At 36.4% G+C, this 19,611-nt stretch overlaps 1 protein-coding gene across 15 annotated transcripts in view; it reads left to right on the forward strand.

The window, feature by feature from the left end:
• The window catches only part of LOC108596109 (heterogeneous nuclear ribonucleoprotein L), a 104,070-nt gene that overhangs the window by 49,045 nt on the left and 35,414 nt on the right, over window positions 1-19,611 (forward strand). For 4 of the 15 annotated variants that reach the window (XM_033293267.1, XM_033293272.1, XM_017981532.2 and 1 more), the window contains exons 4-5: window positions 10,188-10,370; window positions 10,427-10,505. In XM_033293267.1, the coding sequence (XP_033149158.1) occupies window positions 10,188-10,370; window positions 10,427-10,505 (262 nt within the window). Of the gene's footprint in view, window positions 1-10,187; window positions 10,371-10,426; window positions 10,506-19,327; window positions 19,400-19,611 lie in introns of all 15 variants that reach the window. The other 11 variants (XM_017981531.2, XM_017981530.2, XM_033293270.1 and 8 more) reach the window with 4 other exon arrangements.

Below are 19,611 nucleotides of genomic sequence, written 5' to 3' on the forward strand. Positions count from 1 at the left end.
TAATTGCATAAAGTACAACTAATGCAACTGCTCAGTGCCTAACGAGACGCATTCTAATTAATGTTGCCCGCAATCCACAAACTTCACACACGTCCCGCTGTCTGCCTCCATCAGCAAATTTTGCAGGCTTTGTGTTTCCATTAAGTGCGCACATTATTAAATTTGCCAGCTTAAGGCAAAATCTATTAAGTTTGCCTTCAATGCCTAATGAGCTGTCATAATTAAACGAAAATTGGCAAAGTTTTTGGTTACAATTAGTAAACAATAAGCAAATCACATAAGCTGCAGCCCAAGTGCTTTTAATAAAACAGAGAAAATGTGTAGAGTGCTTAGATTTCATTTGGGCAAGTCTAGCAGCTTAAATAATTTTAATTGCCTAAAATATTGAGTTGCTTACAGTATTGGCTAACAATGGAAATTTCTATATGTTGTTTACAAAATAAAATTATTCATAGTAATCTTTGTAGCTATATAAAAATATTAATACATATAAAATTGAAATTAACTTTTTGGCAGTATAGAAAACTATATAGAATTTATATAAAATCTTAAAATGTTAATTAAAGAGTAAATTAGTCCTACCAATATAAATTACAAATTTAGTATCAAACCAAAAAATTTAAAAATATTCGTCAAACTTAATTTTTCTTAATTTGCAATAGAAACCAATGCAAAGTTTCAATAGTTTCAATGCATTGCACTGCTGCATTTACAACTTAATCAGCAATTTACAGCTTTATAAAATCTTGTAGCATTAATTAGCAACAAATTCGTAACTACAATACGCTAATTTATAATTGCGCGCATATCCTTTCTGCAATTTTATGCTATTTTTACACGTTTGATTGAATAGCAGCGCTAATTGATGGTCCTGGCTGCTTAATTAGTGGCTAATTATTAAAGAATTACAAGTAAATTGTAATTACTGAGCTTATGCTGCTCTACATTGCAAGTGTGCCGCCAGTCCCGCCCTTTGGTCCTTTATGCTCAACAGCTGTGCACGCTACAACGAAAATTATTGCATACTTTGCAGCGTGGCTGGCACTTTTGGCGGCTTTGGCTTGCAAGCCGCTTGCCGCTTGCCACTTGTGCGCAGCGTAGGCAACGCACACGCCCACTTAAACAAACGCCCACAACTGACAAGCAAACGCCCACACACACACATGCACAGCACCCACTCAATTAACGCAACTCATCAGAGGCGTGTACACATGCAAAGGCAGCTGAGTGTAAATGCATGTGTATGCGTGTGCGTGTGTGTGTGCTTAAGCTTGTATTTGTCTTAAGAACTCTTGCATACAATCTAAATGGGTTTTTGTGCTGCTGTTGGGGGGAGGATCGCGCACCGGAACTTCTCTATCTCTGTCTCTCTCGCATAATTACTTTGACTCGACTTTTACAACCTTTTTGTAATGAATTACTCAAGAAGTGTTGTGCGCACGTTGTCGACTCCTGCAATTGCCAGCATCCTGCCCTGCCAGCTTATGCCCTTTTTGCTTCTATTTACTTTTTTGTTGCCTTTTATTTATAACTTTAGCTCGTGTTTGCTATGCCAGCTAATTTCTTTGCAACACACACGCGGCGGCAAGGACACGCACGACAAGTCAACCCAACAGAGTTGCTGCATTAAATACGCGTAGAGTTGTCAGCTTAACATTTTTTTTTTAAATCTCGTAGCACATATTTTGCCATTTACATTCCATTAGACAATCTTATCTAGCTGCCGCCCCAGCTCTAATCCTTTGCAACTCTGCAATTCGCATTCACTGCTCAAATTGCTTATAAGCCAAAGTCGACTAGGTGGCTACGTTGGCTTCTTAGCCTAACGACCAAAGGCAACACCTTGCCCCCAGCTCAACGCCAACAGCTTCTGCTCAGCTTCACTTCACTTCACTTTACTTTACTTTACTCTACTTTACTCTACTTTGGCTTGGCAGCGTGTCCAACGCATTCGCATTGTTAAAACACAATTTATGCGCTCAGCAGCTGCGTTTGCTCTAACGATACTTCTGCTACTTTTACTACTTTCTTACGCTTACACTGTGTGTGTGTCTGTGTGTGTTTGCCATTACGTTTATAATTGTCTTGCGCAATTTCTGGCATCAGCTTGGCCCCAGCAATGCGGTGGCGCCACCTGAAGCTCCTCGCACCTTGCAGACTTACGGGCTTTACTTTTGTTCAGGCTCATTGGCTAACTGTTGATTTTGCTGCTGCTGCTGCTCCTCGACACACATTTGGCTGAAGCTTGTTTACATTTTCACGCTCGAGTTCGCTCCTTGTCTTGTAATTTTCGAAGCCAACTTGAAATAGAGACAGACAGGCAGACAGACAGACCGAGCGCATTAGGCGGGCAACAGAACTTTGGACTTTTTGTTTCCAGTAAAAGCTTTAGCTATACAACTTCTGTTCACTTCCCTTTTTGGCCTAACTTCCGTTTCCTTTGCTTTCATCGCTGTCTCTCTATCTGCTGCTCGGCCAGGCCACCACCGGTTTGCCTTTGTGCCGCACATAAATTTGCTTTAAAACGTATCTGCTGCCACCCACTCCAACCCACTCCCTTGTTTAGTTGTTGCTTTCTTTTCATGTTGTGTGCAGCGCGCTTTGTTTTCTGCTCATTTTCAATTTGAGCACACATTTTAATGTTGTGGTCATAAAATGCTTTTTATTGGTTGTAAAATCCACTTTTGGCAGGCTACAAAAAAAAATATATAACAAAAAATTAGCAGTCTCTTTGCCAGGGCTACTTAACTGCTGCGTTAAGGTGCCAGCGATAAGCCTGGGCGAGAGCGCAAATTAAACGAGTTGCGTTTTGTTTTTTCAGACACACACACACACTAAAAGTAATTTGCATTTGAAATTTAATTAAAATACAAATTGAAGGGGAAAAATGGAAATCAGCGCGTCAAATTGAAAGCAGCCACCAATACAATAGGGAGCGCTGCTCTTATCATAGCAGATATAAAAAACCTTTCAGAACATAATGAGCGGAAAATCAAACATTTAATAAGTTATGAGCTGCAAATATTAAGCGCTGGGATAAGCAGCGCATTAAAAATTTTAATTCAAGGGCAACAAAAGGCTCAACGCGTTTTTATAATGGAAACATTTTGTTGTATTCAATTTGTTATTTTTTAAACATTATAAGCTTATGAGTTGTCTGTAATTATTTTATTCATCGATTGTTGTTTTCTTCTTTGATTAAATTCCAAATATTACACATTAATCTTTAAAAGTTAGAAGTTTTCTTTAGCAACTAAATTATCGACTTAAAATCGTAATATTATGTAATCTTTAAAATCTATTATTTTGTTTATTTATTATTTTTATTCATAAATTTCTAGCATTTCTTTCTCTCTCATAATATTATGTAATATTTTTTTAAAATCGATTATTTTGTTTATTTATTATTATATTCATAAATTTCTTTAAAACTTAATAGTTAGCTTTAGGAACTAAATTAACGACTTAAAAATGCTTATTTATTATTTTTATTGATAAATTTCTTGCATTTCTTTGACTAATTTCAAAATATTACACATCAATCTTTAAAAATTGGAAGTTTACTTTAGCAGCTAAATGATCGACTTATAATCGTAATACTATGTAATATTTCAAAATCGATTATTTTGTTTATTTATTATTTTTATTGATCAATTTTTGGAATTTCTTTGACTCTATTCCAAATATAACACATCAATCTATAAAACTTAATAGTTTACTTTAGCAACTAAATAATGGAATCATAATCGTTATATTACTTACTATTTAAAAATCGATTCATTTGTTTAATAATTATTTTTATTAAATTGAACAATTTTTGTTTGTATTTCTTTGACTAAATTCCAAATATACATATCAAACTTTTAAAATCAATAGTTTAGCAAATAAATTATAGACTTATAATCGTTTGGCTAAATAATCGATTTTATTGCCATCACTAGCTGCAACTGCTTAATTTGAATATCGCATATCAAGGCGCTTCAAATTAATACTTGTTGATTTTAGCAAATTAAATCAAACACCAAACTTTGCATAAATTATGCAAATCGCAAACAGCTGAAAGCGAATTTCCCCAAATATGCATTGAACATTAAAATAACGCAATTTATGCGCTTAAACAAATCATAGTTTGCATTTGCTGCTGGCATTGGTGGCAATTCAAAGTAAATATTTGTATTTTCGCTATCATTATTATAAATGATAATACAAATTATCAGAATGAGAGGCATAAAAATGCGCATAAATTGACAGCTGAGCGCCTGTGTGTGCGTAATTGAAAATGTGTGTGTGTGTGTGGGGCATGCAACAATGTGTGGCTTGCAGCACGTGTCGGCAAACTTAAAATGAAAGGCAACCGAGTTCCGTTTGCGGGCTAGACGCAAAAAAAAAAATGGAAATGAGCAACTGAAGTTCCGCTGCGAGCAATAAAATGTTGCCATTAACACTTAATTGAGGCAAGAAGTTTGCTCTGCTGCCTGTTTGAAGTTGATGTGGATCTCTTTATTTTTGCCCTGTAGATAGCTCAATTAAATGCTAATGGCATAGACTTTGGTCTGATGTATTTGTATGCCTAGCCATATCCAATTACAAATTGAGCAATTTGTCAAATAATTGAAGTAGCTGGCAGTACTTAATTTAATGGCCCGTGCCCAAAGATTGCCAAAAAGTCAAAAATCTAAGAATGTGCCAAAGTGAAAGCACAATTTGGCAGTAGCTCGAATTTCAGCCTCGTAATGAACTTGGCAGAGGAAGCAGCAAGACAAAAAAAAAAAAAAACTTGTCCTACCAGTTAGCCAGGCTCTTGCGTTCGCGCACACTTATCGACAACTAACAAAGCTAACGGCACTTGCAAGGCAACAAACAAAACAACAAAAGGGGCAACGAACGTATTAACGACCTTACTGCAGTCAAAAGTGTTGCAAATTATGCGCAACCGGTTCGAATGCCAACCGCAGCAGCAGCAGCAGCAGCAGCTTCTCTTCTCGATTTGCTGGCCATGCCCAACAGAAATGGGTCAATAAGAAATTCAAATGCACAAACAAAACGAATGAGCCGGCAGAACAGCAATGGGAAAAGAAATTGAAGTGCTGGCCGGGCCTGTTGAATTTTGCGGTTACGCCTGCAACAACAAAAGCCACAACAACAGAAAGGGGCAACATCAGCTGCAGTTCATTGACTTTTCAAACGAAATTAGTGCGAATCCAAAAACTTGTTTTCAGCAGTTGGGCCAAGGCAGCTGCCAAATATTATTTGAAATCAATTTAAAATAATTAAAAAATATTTGTAGTAAAATAAAGTAATTGAAAATAATGCATAATATAAATGAAATTTGCAATAAGCTTATTTTGAATTGCTTTTAATTATTTTTGATACAATTTTTTATTATTTTCAAACTTAGACTTGCAATTTAACTAACAATAAAATTCTTTTGAACTGAATTTCAATTATTTTGCATATTCTCACGTAATTGCAAATTATCTATCATTTATTTAATGTCATAAGCATTTTTATATTTTTTAATAATAATTTCAATTCAACAGCAACGTTTTCAATTAACAAATTGCATAACTTTAATCCTATAAACCAACACACTGAGATTTATTATCATAGCTGGGGCAATAAAAGAGCCTTAACCCCATTATAATTTTAACTATTTAGCTTGACATTTACTGTCAAAGCATAAAACTAATGGAGAGAGCGAGAGAGCACATAAATCGCAAACATTCTTTTTATGTCACTCAACGTGATAAAACAAACAAAGACAACGCTGACCAGCAGCACCGCCAGCACCACCCCCACCAACAATGTTGATATTTGAACTAAGCACACAATATGATTAATATTTAATGCGCTTTATGTTACATAATATACAGATTTTATATAGCGACCGACCGACCGAGTATTTTTATCAGTGCACAAAGATAAGCGTGGATTGGTGGGAGGTTGGAAATTAAATTGTGGCACAACCTGCACGTTGACGGATTCGCAAAAGCCGCTTAAATTGTTTGCCACGCACACTTGCAACACTCCCTTGCCACTATTGTTGCTACTCTGCAACTGCGACTGCGACTGTGACTGTGGTTGATTTAATATTTAGCACGCCTGGACAGACCTTGGGGAACTGGGAGCTACATAGCCGGGACCGGGCCTGGCCGGGCCTTAGTAAAATTTTAATGCGCTTTTGATGATAGCCATAAAATGGCCAAACAAAATGCATGTGAACAGCAACGGGGACTGAACTACAGTTCGTTTCAGTTTCAGTTCTGTTTTGGGGGTGGGGTGTGAGACTGTGGGCGTGGCTGCTGTGCAATCTCTGCGCTAGATAAAATATTAATTTATTTTTTATACATACCATTTTCATTGCTCTCTTGTATTTTGTTTTCTCTTATTTTTGTGTGGGGAGCTGTCCGAGTTATATAATGCTCGTAAAATTTTACGTATGTATTTCGTTTTTTTTTTAAATAACTGTTTCATGTTTTCCGCACGCTTTTCCACACTCTCAGTTATTAATATTTTCATTTTGCTGCAGCTTATTTGTTTTTTAGCTGCTGCTCTTTGGATCTCTTGCATTAGTTTTCGCATATTAATTTGAAAAGCGCGTGGCATGTTTAACTTTTGTGCATCTCCCGACAGCAGCTTGACAGTGGGTCGCAAAAGTTTTCGTTTAGCTGCTAAACTATTTGAATTGCGCGTGTTTATGTTTTGCGTTTTATGGAAAATGCTTTTTCATTAACGCGCGCTGCTTATGCTCGTTGCTTTTAAGCTTTGATATGTTGAAAATAAATGGAAAAATAAAGAAATTTATTAAACACAGCGTTTAATTACTCTAGAAATTCATAGTTTGTTGCTAATTACTAAGCTTAGCTATCAGAGTGATTAGTATATTACTATTCTAACAAGAATTATTGCATACATTTAAATAATTACTAGGTAATTACCTTTAATTTTATACAAATTACTTCAGTAATTAACTTAACAATTGTAAAAAGCAACGCTTCAGAATGTGTGCATCATTTTATTTATTGAAAATAAAAGTAATTGTTGCTATTAACAGCAATTACTGCAGTAATTAACAATTCTTAGCTAATTAATTTTACAATTACTGCAGTATTTAAACTAACTCAAGTGTGCAAAACAATTCTAAAAGTTGTCTGTATAATTAATTTAGTAATTAAAAAGCATTACTACAATAATTAGTTAATTACCTTTGCTTTTTAAGCAATTGCTGCTCTAAAAAACAAATCTACAAATAATCTGCATTGTAATTCGCTTACAATCGCTGCACACTTCAAAAGAATGACTTTAATTACTTTGTTAATTGCAATGGTAATTAAACTGCTGCTTCATTATGCATAGCTCCGATCAACATAAATCTTAAGTGCACTTATCACAAAACCGCCCACCACTTAACTGCACATTTAGCAGCCTTTCTCTATAAAATAACGGCATAGCTAGTACCATATTATGGTTGGAACTTTAGTGTGCTCTCCGCTGTTTTATGAGTGGCATCAGTTTTATTTTCTCGCCTACCCAAACTCTTGCTTAGCCGCAGCGCTAAGAGATGTTGATGGGAACACAGAGCATATTAATGTGTGTGTTCTATTACTTAATTATTAATAACGAAGCTGCAGAGCACACCCACACAGCTGCAGAGAGCAAAAGGAAGCGACAACATAGTTGAACAGCTGGGCAGGAAAACCTTCAAGGCTGCCACTGCGGCTGTCTTCACCCACGCCCACGCTGCTTAGCCACAGAACTTTTCTAATTAGTTTTTGCGCACAGTGCGCTTTATAGTTATGCATTTGAGTTCTTGGCAAATGGCAAATGGCGAATGGCGAAACGGCAAGTGGCCAAGCAAGTTTAACACAATTTTCTGCACTCACTGCAATTTGCGTGGGCAGCAGCAGCAGCCGTCGAGTTGCAAGCTGGACATGTCTGTACGTGTCTGGCGCAACTGTCAACTGGTTGGCGCAATTATTGTAAATGACGCAATCATTGAGCAAATAACATGGAGAGAAAGTAAGTGCGAACAAAAAATCTTGTTAATGAGTGTAGCTTATTATATAAATCAAGGCGCGTGCCGCAGCAAAAGAAATAAATGCTCAATGGGACTTTAGACGCAGCAGTTAACTTATTGCCAATAGCATTACGTGCGTTTATTTAATGGCAATTGTGGTGGTTTGGCTGCTTTAAGAAAAGATTTGTAGCTCGAAATTAATCATGGGCTCGAAACCAATCAGCAGCCAACAACTTCACTTATAAGCCACTTAATCAAGCGCACACATAATTCCAATCATTTTGGCAGCTGTCAATTGCCGTTTTGTCACCACCCACCCACTCGAACCACCCACTCACATTTTGAACAAAAGTGCAAAGCAAAGTCTTATCGATGAATTTCATGAATAACAAATAATTTCGCTTTGGCTTTCAGCAAAGATTTACGCGCTACATGGCCAAAGACAAAAAGCCGCTTTTAACTAGAGGGTGGAGGCCATTCAATCAGCCACCACCCACCCCTTTGTACAAATTGAACATTTAACCCATTAGTAACCCCCGCTAGCTTTCACTCTTAACTCTTGGCCTGTCAATTGCATAAATAGCAGACAAAGCAACTTGAGCCGGATATGCTCGCAAATTGAGTTTGAGTCGTAGAAAATTCTATGCCTAAGCTTAAATTAAATTGTGCATAAATTTAGCTGCTCATTATAATTTGCCATAAATTAAGCAGGCGCCTATATATTTATCTATTTCTCTATGTATTTGTTTTGTCGGCTGCTAAACTCATTAGCGTTATTCTCCAAAAATTTATAAATGTTAATTGGAAAATGTTGCGTCTTGGCTTAAGTTCTCTCTAGCGAGCCTATGCCGCTCACTCTCGCAACTCTCTAGACAAAAAGTGCTTATTAAATTATGCTAATGAGTTTTGCTTTTGTCTGTCTGTGCAAAATGCCAACAATTTCTGGCACCCCAAATGAACTTCAAGACAACCAAAAATTCCAATTACACAACGCGCAGCAGCTGAAACGAAACAAAAAAACACTCAACAGGCTCCGTTCCAGTCAAGACAAGTGCGATAGGCCGAAGTTAAAATACCTTTGATAAATTGCTTTGTCTGGGCGTAATAAGTTCATGCAAAGGTCAGGCGGGAAATCAGTAGCCTGGGGTTGCAGATTTTTCAAATTTGAAATTAGCCAAATTATATTTCGAAATTAACAACTTTGTAAAGTTAAAATAAATTTTTAACAAAACAAATTTAGGCGCATGAAAGTCGAAAAACAAAAATTTGTTAAGGAAACTTTTTTTATATATAACAAAAATAAATTGACAAATAGAAAAACAAAACTTGGAGCAGCAAAGCTTTGAATTCTATGCAGACAAACTAAAAAAAAATAACTAAATGAACTTTGTTTGATTATTTACATACAAATTTGAAGTTATTAAAGTAATTTAATGCTTAGTTTTTAAATAAAAAAAAAGAACTATGTATAGAAAAGGAAAAAATGAACTTTGATTGAATATTTACATACAAATTTGAAGTTAATAAAGTAATTCAATGCGTAGTTTTTAAATAAAAAATTAGAATTTGAATTGATAAAGCAACTTTTTGTTCTTGCTAAGCCATTAGGGTTTAAAAATCGAAGCTCGATTAATTAATTTTCAAAGCAAAATGCACCTGAATTTCTTTTCAAAATTCTAGGCTTTGGATATGAAGCATGCAGAGCACAGAATTTAATTTGATTTTTGCTAAAGACTATCGGCTTTTGTCATAATGCAAGTGCAGGCTGTAGGACAAGAGCGTGCATGTTCGTTTAAGCATGCAAGTGCTTGCACACACACAGACATGCTCTTTGTCTTTATTTTGTGTTATGTTTTTGCATGATGATGGTGATGAAGCCATGTGGCAACGAGTGTGGCTCGGTTTATTAATTAGTCTGGACAATGCGGGTTTTTGTTTGGCCAAATGACAAAGCAAAAAAAAAAAAACTCGTTGCCTACTTTTCAGCTGCTGCCTGTTGTTGCTTGCGTAATTGAGTTGTTATTATTGTGTGTGTGTGTTTGTGTGTCTGTGTGTGTGTGTGTGTGTGTGTCGCTGCAGCTGACAAAGCCAAGCACTTAATTTGCCAACGTTTTTTCAATTGATGTCCCATGTATTAACCCATTGTTGTCTTTCTTTCGTTTGATTGCAGGATGTCTTGCATAAAATCTGCAATCCACATGGACAAGTGCTGCGCATTGTTATTTTCAAAAAGAATGGCGTACAGGCCATGGTCGAGTTCGATAGCCTGGATGCGGCCACACGTGCACGTGAGAATCTCAATGGCGCCGATATCTACGCTGGCTGTTGCACTCTCAAAATTGATTTTGCCAAGGTGAGTACGCAAAAGGGAGCTAAAATATAAACGAAATTAATTGTGTTAATTTGCAGCCAGAGAAATTGAATGTGTACAAGAATGAAACAGATACCAGCTGGGATTATACCCTGAGCACAGGTGAGATTCTACCAAGTGCGTTCACATTTTTTACTACTATTTTCTACTATAGCCCTTTAAGTACTTGCACCACCAACAAACAAAACTCGCTACTCTCTACACACACACACACACATGTATAGTGTAGCTCATATGCCATGCACACACACACACAATCACACACACTTGACTCTGTACACATGCGTGCTGCTTTTTATGCCCAAACGTAAGTGTTATAATTAAAAGCAATATGAACTCCCACTCTGTTGCCAATTAGTAATTTATTTTCATTTTTCACTACATTATTTGTGTGTCTGTGTGTGTGCGTGTGCTGTGCTGTTGTTGTTTTGGTTTTTAGTTTTTAAGCCTTTTAGCCAACTTTATGCAATTCATTATTTAAGCTTTAACACTCGAACGGAAATTTTAATGAAAATTAATGCAGTTGCATTTAGCTTTAAGCTTGCACACGTGCCGTATACTTAATGCTGCATTCTAATTGCCTTGCAGCTAACACAACGCGCTGCAACATGACGCGTTGCTGCAACTTTGCGCGCCACATGTCGCACATGTCGCGCTGACAGGCCGTAGACAAAGTTGCCACATTTAATATTTTTATAAAAGATGAAATTAAACGTTTCGCAGACAGCGCGGCGTCTGCAATTTGCCGCTGCTGCCAACATTGGGTCGTCATGCCAACTTCAAAAGGCCGACAAACTGCAACAGCAACAGCAACGACAACGACAAAGTGTCAACGCAACAACAACAGCAACAGCAACAAAGTGGCCAAAGCCACAATAACTCAGACAGTCAGGCACTCAGTCGTCGTCCAGCATAATTTTCTTTTTCGTTTCTCGTTTTCTCGCTGGCACTCAGCACACTTTTTGCTTATGGCACAAACTTTGGCTGGCGCACAGCTTGTTGCTGCTGCTGTAGCTGCTGCTGCTGCTGCTGTTTGTTTGCATTGCATTTGCATGCCTAGCCGAAAGTCTGACTGGGTGGCTGCCTGGCTGGCTGCTCTGTTTGAACAGATGAACCTGAATGGCGACTCGTGTGCGAGAGTTGGAATTTACCAGCTGCATCAATGAATACCAAAACGAATGAACTTGCCACATTATGTGGGCGTGTAAATTAGTCCCAGACACAAAGCAGCTTGCTACCAGCTCCGCTCGCTCAACTTGTGTGTGTGTAATGAATGTACATGCCACTTGCAATGCGCACAAACATTGGCGCCAAGCGGGCTTGCAGTTTTTCATTTAGTTTTCCATGCCATTTGTTTGCTGTGTCTGCTCCTCTGGTTGCAGCTTCGGCCTCTTCACTGGCAGCGGCTTCTTGCCTTGATGTCCTTTTTATGTGTTTCCTTCTGCTTGGTTAGCCTGTAATGCCAAGAGAAATTTAAATATCAGCGATTTCACGGCATCAGACAATAGAGGATATTAATAAAAAACATATTTCCAAACTGGGCAGCACTTTATAGCAAAAATATTAAGCAAAATGTTTTCAATTTAATTATTTAATGAGCAGTCGAAATTTATACAAAATTGTACAAGCATTTTAAATAAAATTGCAGATTAAATATACTTAGCCAGTTGCTTAGCCATGTTAAACTTTAACTGTGCATAAACTTATAAAGTAAATTGCTTTAATTTAGTTCACTTCAAGAACGTTTAAGTTTGATCAATGACTATTACAAATATGAAAGTTATAAAGGGCTGTAAACTCATTTCAAATGAAATGCTAAATCAATAAAATAAACTTCATAACTAAGTCAATTGTTATTGCTTTTGCCTTTTTTGTAAGTTTTGTTTAAGTATTTTATTTAAATTAAAAAATGCAGCAACTTAAAACTAAATACAAAAAATTCTATTGATTGCCTAACAAGTAATTTAGTTTATACTTTTCTTATACTTTTATCTATATCATTGACCATAGCCCCTGACCAGCATGTTTGCTAATTTGTGTGCATTTCTTCGACTTTTACTTTGCAAACTGCTGCTGACCTGCATAGTCAGGCCAATCAATAGAATTGATTAAAAATGTTGCCAGTGTGCGCCTGTTGACAATATTTGTAGCTTTATTGTCTGCGAGAAGCAACGAGAAACAAAGTGCAAAACTAGTTGGAAGAAAAATGAAACGATAACAAGTTAAATATAAAGTGGCAAAATGCAAACAAATTGCTATTTGCATACGACTCTCTCTCAACTTTTAACTGTGCGCCAAACAGCAATCGATATGAAAAGCAAGCAAAAGCAAAGGTGGTGTAGCTGTGGACGCTTGAGTAGCAACACAGACACAGACAAACTTCAGCAACAAAATTTTCGTTGTATTTGCATTTGCATTTGCCTCAGGGTCGGCTACGCGATGTGCAGCGCGTACTTCGCAGCTGAGTGTGGCTTACCGCACTCTGACAGCTGGAAACAAAAAAAAAAAGAAAGGAAAATAAAGAAAAGCAGCAACTGTATATAGCGAGGGTTAATTTTGGACTTAGTCTTGTGGTGGATTTTGCATGCTCATCAGCGTTGCTGTGTTGTTTGCCCTTCGTGTTGTCACGCGATCGACACAAGACAACAAGACGCGACTGTCTTGCCAATAAAACTGTTATACTTGCGACTGCAAATTGTATTTGTTGTTGTCGCCCAAGGACATTCGATTTTTCTGCTTGCTCACTTGACAAATGCGGCGCTACGGTGTGTGCAGCGTAGCCTTAGGCAGCACAACGTATACGTAATGTCCTGAATGCCTGTTGCAAATGGAGTCGCCTAATTGACAGCAGGCGAGTGTGTGTGTGTGTGGGTAGCTTAGCAGCCAAGCCAAGTTTATTACAGCCAACTCATAATTTTCCATTACGGCTTATAAGACAGCTGCGCTTGTGTGTGTGTATGTGTGTGTATTAAATTTCCTTTAGCTACTATTTCAGCCTTTAAGCAAGCAGCTGCCATTTTTTATGCTATTAGCATATCAGTATAGCGCACCCCAAAAACTATGCTATAATTAACCACAAAACGAAACCACAAGCACACACACACACACACACACTATTACACAAAAAGCTGCATTGTAACGTTTGTCATTATTTATTTATGAATGCATGACAATAACAAAAGCAAGACACCAACACAACTGCGCTTGGCTCTAACTGCTACGTTCTATGCAGAGCAGCCAAAATAGCTTTTTTCCCGCTAGAATTGGGTTTTTAGGCAAAACAATTGTGATAGCGATGAGAAGCGAGACTTTTGGTTTAAAAAAATTAAATATTTAAGCTACACATAATAATGCTTGTTATATTAATTAAACATTATTATTATTGGAATTTCACAAAAGCAAGAACAGACTTCGATATATCAGGTTTAGGTTATAGAAATTAGGTCCGTAATGATTTATTTTATTTTAAGAATTACGTTATACTGATTATATATTGATTCTTATAATTTTCGTCAACAATAATGATTAATTTTGAGTAATTTTACAATAATTTCTATTAGAAATGCTTAATTAAAACCGAGTCTAAGTAAAAGTGGCACAGCGCATAAATTAGCAGCTTGGCCACATGTCTTAAGCATAAAAATAAAGCTGAACCTAATCAAATGATTGACTTTTTATATAAATAAAGCAGCAGCCACGCAGTTTTAGCTTCTTATTTGCCATTCACGTCTTTATAGACATCGCTGTTTCTATTAGTGCCAATGGGCAAAAAGGTAAAACAAAACAAACGTTTAAAAGTTACAAATTGAAGCAGAAACAGTTGCACTTAGAAAACATGACAAAACTATTTTTGCTTTATGATTAAATCAGACACATTGGGTAACTGTGGCCGGGTCGGGGGCGGGTGGGGGGTTGCCAGTTGAATTAAATGCGCATAAATAATTCATATGCAAATGATAACAAATGTTGCCCTGGTAACTCTCTGTGATTTCAATTATGCGACAGAGCAAAAGTCTTTGCTCCTATTATTTATTTAAATAGCAATCGAAAAGCAACAAAACTTTCGCTTGTTTTTTTTTTGCTGTGTGTGTGTTGCCTAAATCAACATTTGTTTACCCAATGCGGTAGTCAGGGTAACCTCAACCCAAGACGCTTGAGTGCTGCTTGGGCTCTTTATTTTTATGATACCACAAATATTCAAGTGTGCGAGTGTGTGTGTGTGCAAGACTAGACAAGTTCGCTTTGGGTTTTATCTGAGCGACCCTCAATTTGTTTTTAGTGGCCATTTTGGTTGCATGTCCATATGCTCACACACACACACATACACACTCATATACTGCTGCTTATAATACTCAACGTAATTATAACGGTTTATTTTTGAGCGTGGCTTATTTTATGCCAAGCGACAAACTTTATGTAATCAGTGTGAATAATTTGCTTTAATGCTGCCTGATATGAGAGCATTTTATTTGTTTTGTCAATACACACACACACACACACACGCAGCATCGCTCTCTCACATCTTTTGTCTGCTGATACACCACACAGACTCTCTGGCATTTGGATCCAATTAAAATGGCTTTTATGGCTGCCCACATAATGAAGACTCTAGGTTTGAACTTTGCCCCAACTTTATGCGTCACTTGAGCGTCCGTTTGTATAGCAGCAGCAGAATAGCAGGATATGTAATGTTCTATAGCTGCGGCGGCTCTCCCCGGTTGGTCATCATTTAATCTGGTTACATGCTTTTTGCTTTTACATCCCAAATCCAAACCCAAACCTAATGTGTCGCATCAGAAGTGCTCTCAACTCAAGCTTGAGCTTAAGCTTTTAGTGTGCGCCCCATCAACGAGTGAAATCGAGCAGATAAATGTTTGCAAAGGATTTCGCACTACCAATATGCACAAAATTCTTTAAGCCACATGTGTAGTTTATGCTGCTCGATGATTGATTACAGCTGCGGCTGCTTTAAAATTCTCAGTCTCTAATTGAGATTATAGAATTTGAATTTGAATGCGTTTGATTTCACTTAGCTACATGAATTGATTGATTGATTGCTGGCTGGCTTGTAACACAATACACCAATGTGATTGTCAATCATTTGCTTGCTTCTAATTTTAATATATATCGCTTTACTAACTAACCCCTAATACCAACACTTATCACACACACTCAAATCATTTACAGCTATGGAAATCCTAGACATAAGTTCTCTAAACTTAAGCTTAGTTTAAGACAACATTTTACTCTCTGCTTTTACAACTTTTGACAAACATATATATTTATGATATTCCACAACATAAAATGTATATACTTTATAGTTTTTGAAACAAAATTTAAGTGTTTATGAAAATTTTACAAGCAGCTACGTCTACAACGCTCAGTTCAAAAAAAATTAAATAAATCTTATACCTGTCAACACGAAACTCTCTCATTCAATAACAACTACAGCAACAACAACAACAACACAACAACAACAATCGCCTATCAAAATAACAACAACAATGAAACTACAAACAATTAACCAACAACAAAGTAAAACAGCAACTTCCTTATAAAAACAAAAAATTGTTGAAAATTCTTTTAGCTGCTATTACTAAACTGAGTACACTGTATTATAAAAACAACAAGCACAACAACAACAACAACACAAATACAAAAATACATTGTGTAATATAATACAAAATTACCACAACAACCTACAACAACATCAAGCCAGCAACAACAACAACAACAAGCAGCAACAACAGCCAAGAAAAAAATCTATTCAAAAAAAATGCCTACAAAGAAATTCTTTAATAATTTTTTAACAAGCAGCAAAGCAAAGCGTGCAACAGCAACAGCAACAACAACTACAACAACAACAAGTACAACAATCTCAGTCCAATCAAACTACAACAACAAGTACAACCATAACAACTACAACAACATCACGTTTAAAGAATAAACTGCTTTTTACTCTCGCACTGTAAGCAAAAAAAAAAAAATGAACAAAAAACTGAAAGAAAACGCGCCAAGCAATACAATGAAATTTATTTAAAAGAGTATATAAGAAACAACAACAAGCACTAACAACAATAACTGCTAATTTTTAATTTTAATTTTTTTAAAATCATTTTTATGTTTTCTGTTTGATTAATTTTTTCTTTTCTCATGGCAGTGCTTAACCTAAAGGTAGCAAACAATAACAACAAGTCAACTGCAAAAATAAACAACAACAACAACTACTACAACAACAACACATGGAACTATACCTACAAATTAAAAAATAAAACCCTCGTATACTCGTACTAACAAGCATTAAATGCTAATAATAAAATTCTAAAAAAAAAAGCAAACAGCGTAGCTAAGAAAATTTATATATCCCGCCCGCCCGTACGCCTAGCCCGCCTGACCGCCCGCCCACTCGCTCGCCACGCCTCGCCTGCCTGACTACCCAATAAATATTAAAATACTTACTAACTTTTGTTGTGTGCGTCTGTGTCTATGTGTGCGTGTGAATGCGAACAAACTCAAACAACAAACAACAACAGTTACTACTACTACTTACAACAACAACAGCTACAACAACAACAGTATGCAACTAAAAAATAAATAAATTTATATAAATCAAAATGCACCAAATTTAAGAAAAAAATATCAATTTTATGCAATTCAAAAAACCAACCACGACAAATGCAAGCCTATCTATAACTATAGATATAGAAATATATATAACAATATAATAATCAAAACTCTATGTCTGGGCAGGATTAAGCAACGCAATGCAAAAATTCAGTTTATGTCTCTCTCTGTCTCTCTTACTATCTGTATAACTCTCTGTCTAACTCTCTCACAAATCTCAACAAATATCACAAAAAAAAGAAAACAAATAAAATTCAACACTACTACTACTACTACTACTATCTATCTCTATCTCGCTTGTGTTTGTCTGTGTGCAGGAATGCATGGCACGAGCAGCGCTGTCGACGTAAGCAGCAGCAGAAGCAGAAGAAATGTTGTTGTTGGACTTGCTGAAGAACATAAAGATAACGTAGTTAAGATTCAATATGCAAAGATGTTGCTAACAACGCGGGATTGGAAAGCAGCGCAGCGACAACGATTTGGATTAAGGATATAGCAACGATAACTACTACTGCTAATACTACCAATGTTGTTGCTACTACTACAAAAGTCCCAATAAGTAGTCGCTATAGAACGTACTATTTGAACAGATCCGCTGTATCGAAAACTTTTTGAATTTGTGTGCATAAAACTAAAACTGAGCGCTGTGTTATCGCTGTTATCGTTATCGGAATACAAAATGTTGCCAATTGTGGTTGTTGCTGTGGCCTGATGTTGCAAATACGACGAGAGAGAAGCTGTCAATACCCCTCAAATTATCAAAAAACTGAGCAAATTTTATTTTTGCAGCTGTCTTTTTTTTAAATCATGCATAAATTTTTATTTAATTTACAACATTTTGTTACAAAATCTATATATATATTGGGATCTGTTCAAAGTTATGTGTCTATATAGCCGCTATATATACTACTTATGTATTATGTTGGGGCCATGTAGCGAGTTGTATGTGCAACGGTTGTATTAGTCGGTCCATGTAGTTACTGCTCGTTAAAAAAATGAAAATAGAAAACCTTACTCGTTACTCGTTACAATTTGTTGACAACGAGTAGTCTGTGGAGCGCGTCATGAGAAAAACCCCACGTCAACCACGTTGAGTTTATTACAAACAAAACACACACAGCTGTAATATTGAACGGAGGTGAGTCAGTTGAAGCTCTGTAACTAAACTATTCTAAATATAAATACCTACAATACAAAATTTCATAGCTATTAAGTGCAAAAACCAACAAAATCCACATAATATTTAAGGTTGCTTTGGCATATTCTAAATTATTCTTATTATTACAAAAATTGATTTGCTAAGTTTTTTTCACAGCCGATTTATCGATTGACAATTGTTTAAGATTGATTAGCCGCAGTCTTTTGTATGACATTAGCACATTTAACCATAAACAGACAATTATGTTACGTATACGTAAAAAGCAAAAAATATGCACAGCGTCAAGTCAAGTGTATTATGGCATTAAAAACGGGTTCTAAACAACTCTCGTTTGGCTAAAGCGCCCAAACAAGTCGCTTAAACTGTTTGTTTATTTACAGCCCATGCAATTATTGGGGTCATTGAATGTGAATTTAATTTGCTGCTGCTGCTGTTGTTGTTGTTGTTAGTTTTTGGCCTTGCAACTAGTTTTTGGTGCGTGTGAATGAAGCGAAACACACAAGTTGGCCAAAAACGCAATCAATTAATGGCAAGGTGCTGGTTCTGCTCTTTAATTGATTGCCAATGAAATTAACTTTATTCAAAATGCTATTGCGTAAGAATTTTTCGACGTCAATTTAATTGTTGCTGCTGCTGTTGTTGTTGTTGTTGTTGTTGACTGACCTGCCTCAAACCTAACAAGCCCACACGTTTTGTATTTTTTTTATAAATAAATACTACATATATATAATTTTTATTTTAAATTTGATTCATTCACATGCAAAGGCTGAACGCGCGTCCCCAAATAATTTATTTATATAGTTATGCGTCCCTCACTACGTTGGCCCCGCCCCTTTCGTTTATTTTGTGTGTAGCTCGGCTGAGATTTGTTTTTTCTTTTGGTTTATTTATTTCAGTTTAAGCTGAAATATTTTGGTTTTCTGATACAAACATGCTCAACATTGAAGAACAGTAATCAAGCAATCTACTCTCGATATAACTACAAAGAAAAACACACACACCACAAGCAAAACCAAACCCAAAAAGCAAAACAGAAACAGAAAAACAGTTACAGTAACCAAATACCAAATCCACTCCAAAATCAACAAATTCAACAAATTTGTGGAAACATTTATCACGCGCAAATTGTTTGCCGTTTGCTCTTATCTCATTTCAGTTAAGGAGATTGGAAATGGTCGCTCACCATTACTGCAGGAGCCTCTTTACGGTACACGACCTCAGCCCTACAGTGAGTAGAAGGCGCCTATTCATTTGTAGTTTCTGTTTAGCAGACAAATGTTGTACCCTTCGTTCTTTTGTTTATCTCCCAAACCCAGAAAAAAAAGCAAAAAAAAAAAAACAATACCAAATCCTAAACCTTATCAGTCAATTCATGGTTTGTTTCTGTGTGTGTGTGTGTGTTGAGGTTTTTTTGCGTTTATTTCGGTTCTTCAATGCTAA

This window comes from Drosophila busckii, chromosome 2R (genome assembly GCF_011750605.1).
Source record: "Drosophila busckii strain San Diego stock center, stock number 13000-0081.31 chromosome 2R, ASM1175060v1, whole genome shotgun sequence".
Lineage (NCBI taxonomy): Eukaryota > Metazoa > Arthropoda > Insecta > Diptera > Drosophilidae > Drosophila > Drosophila busckii.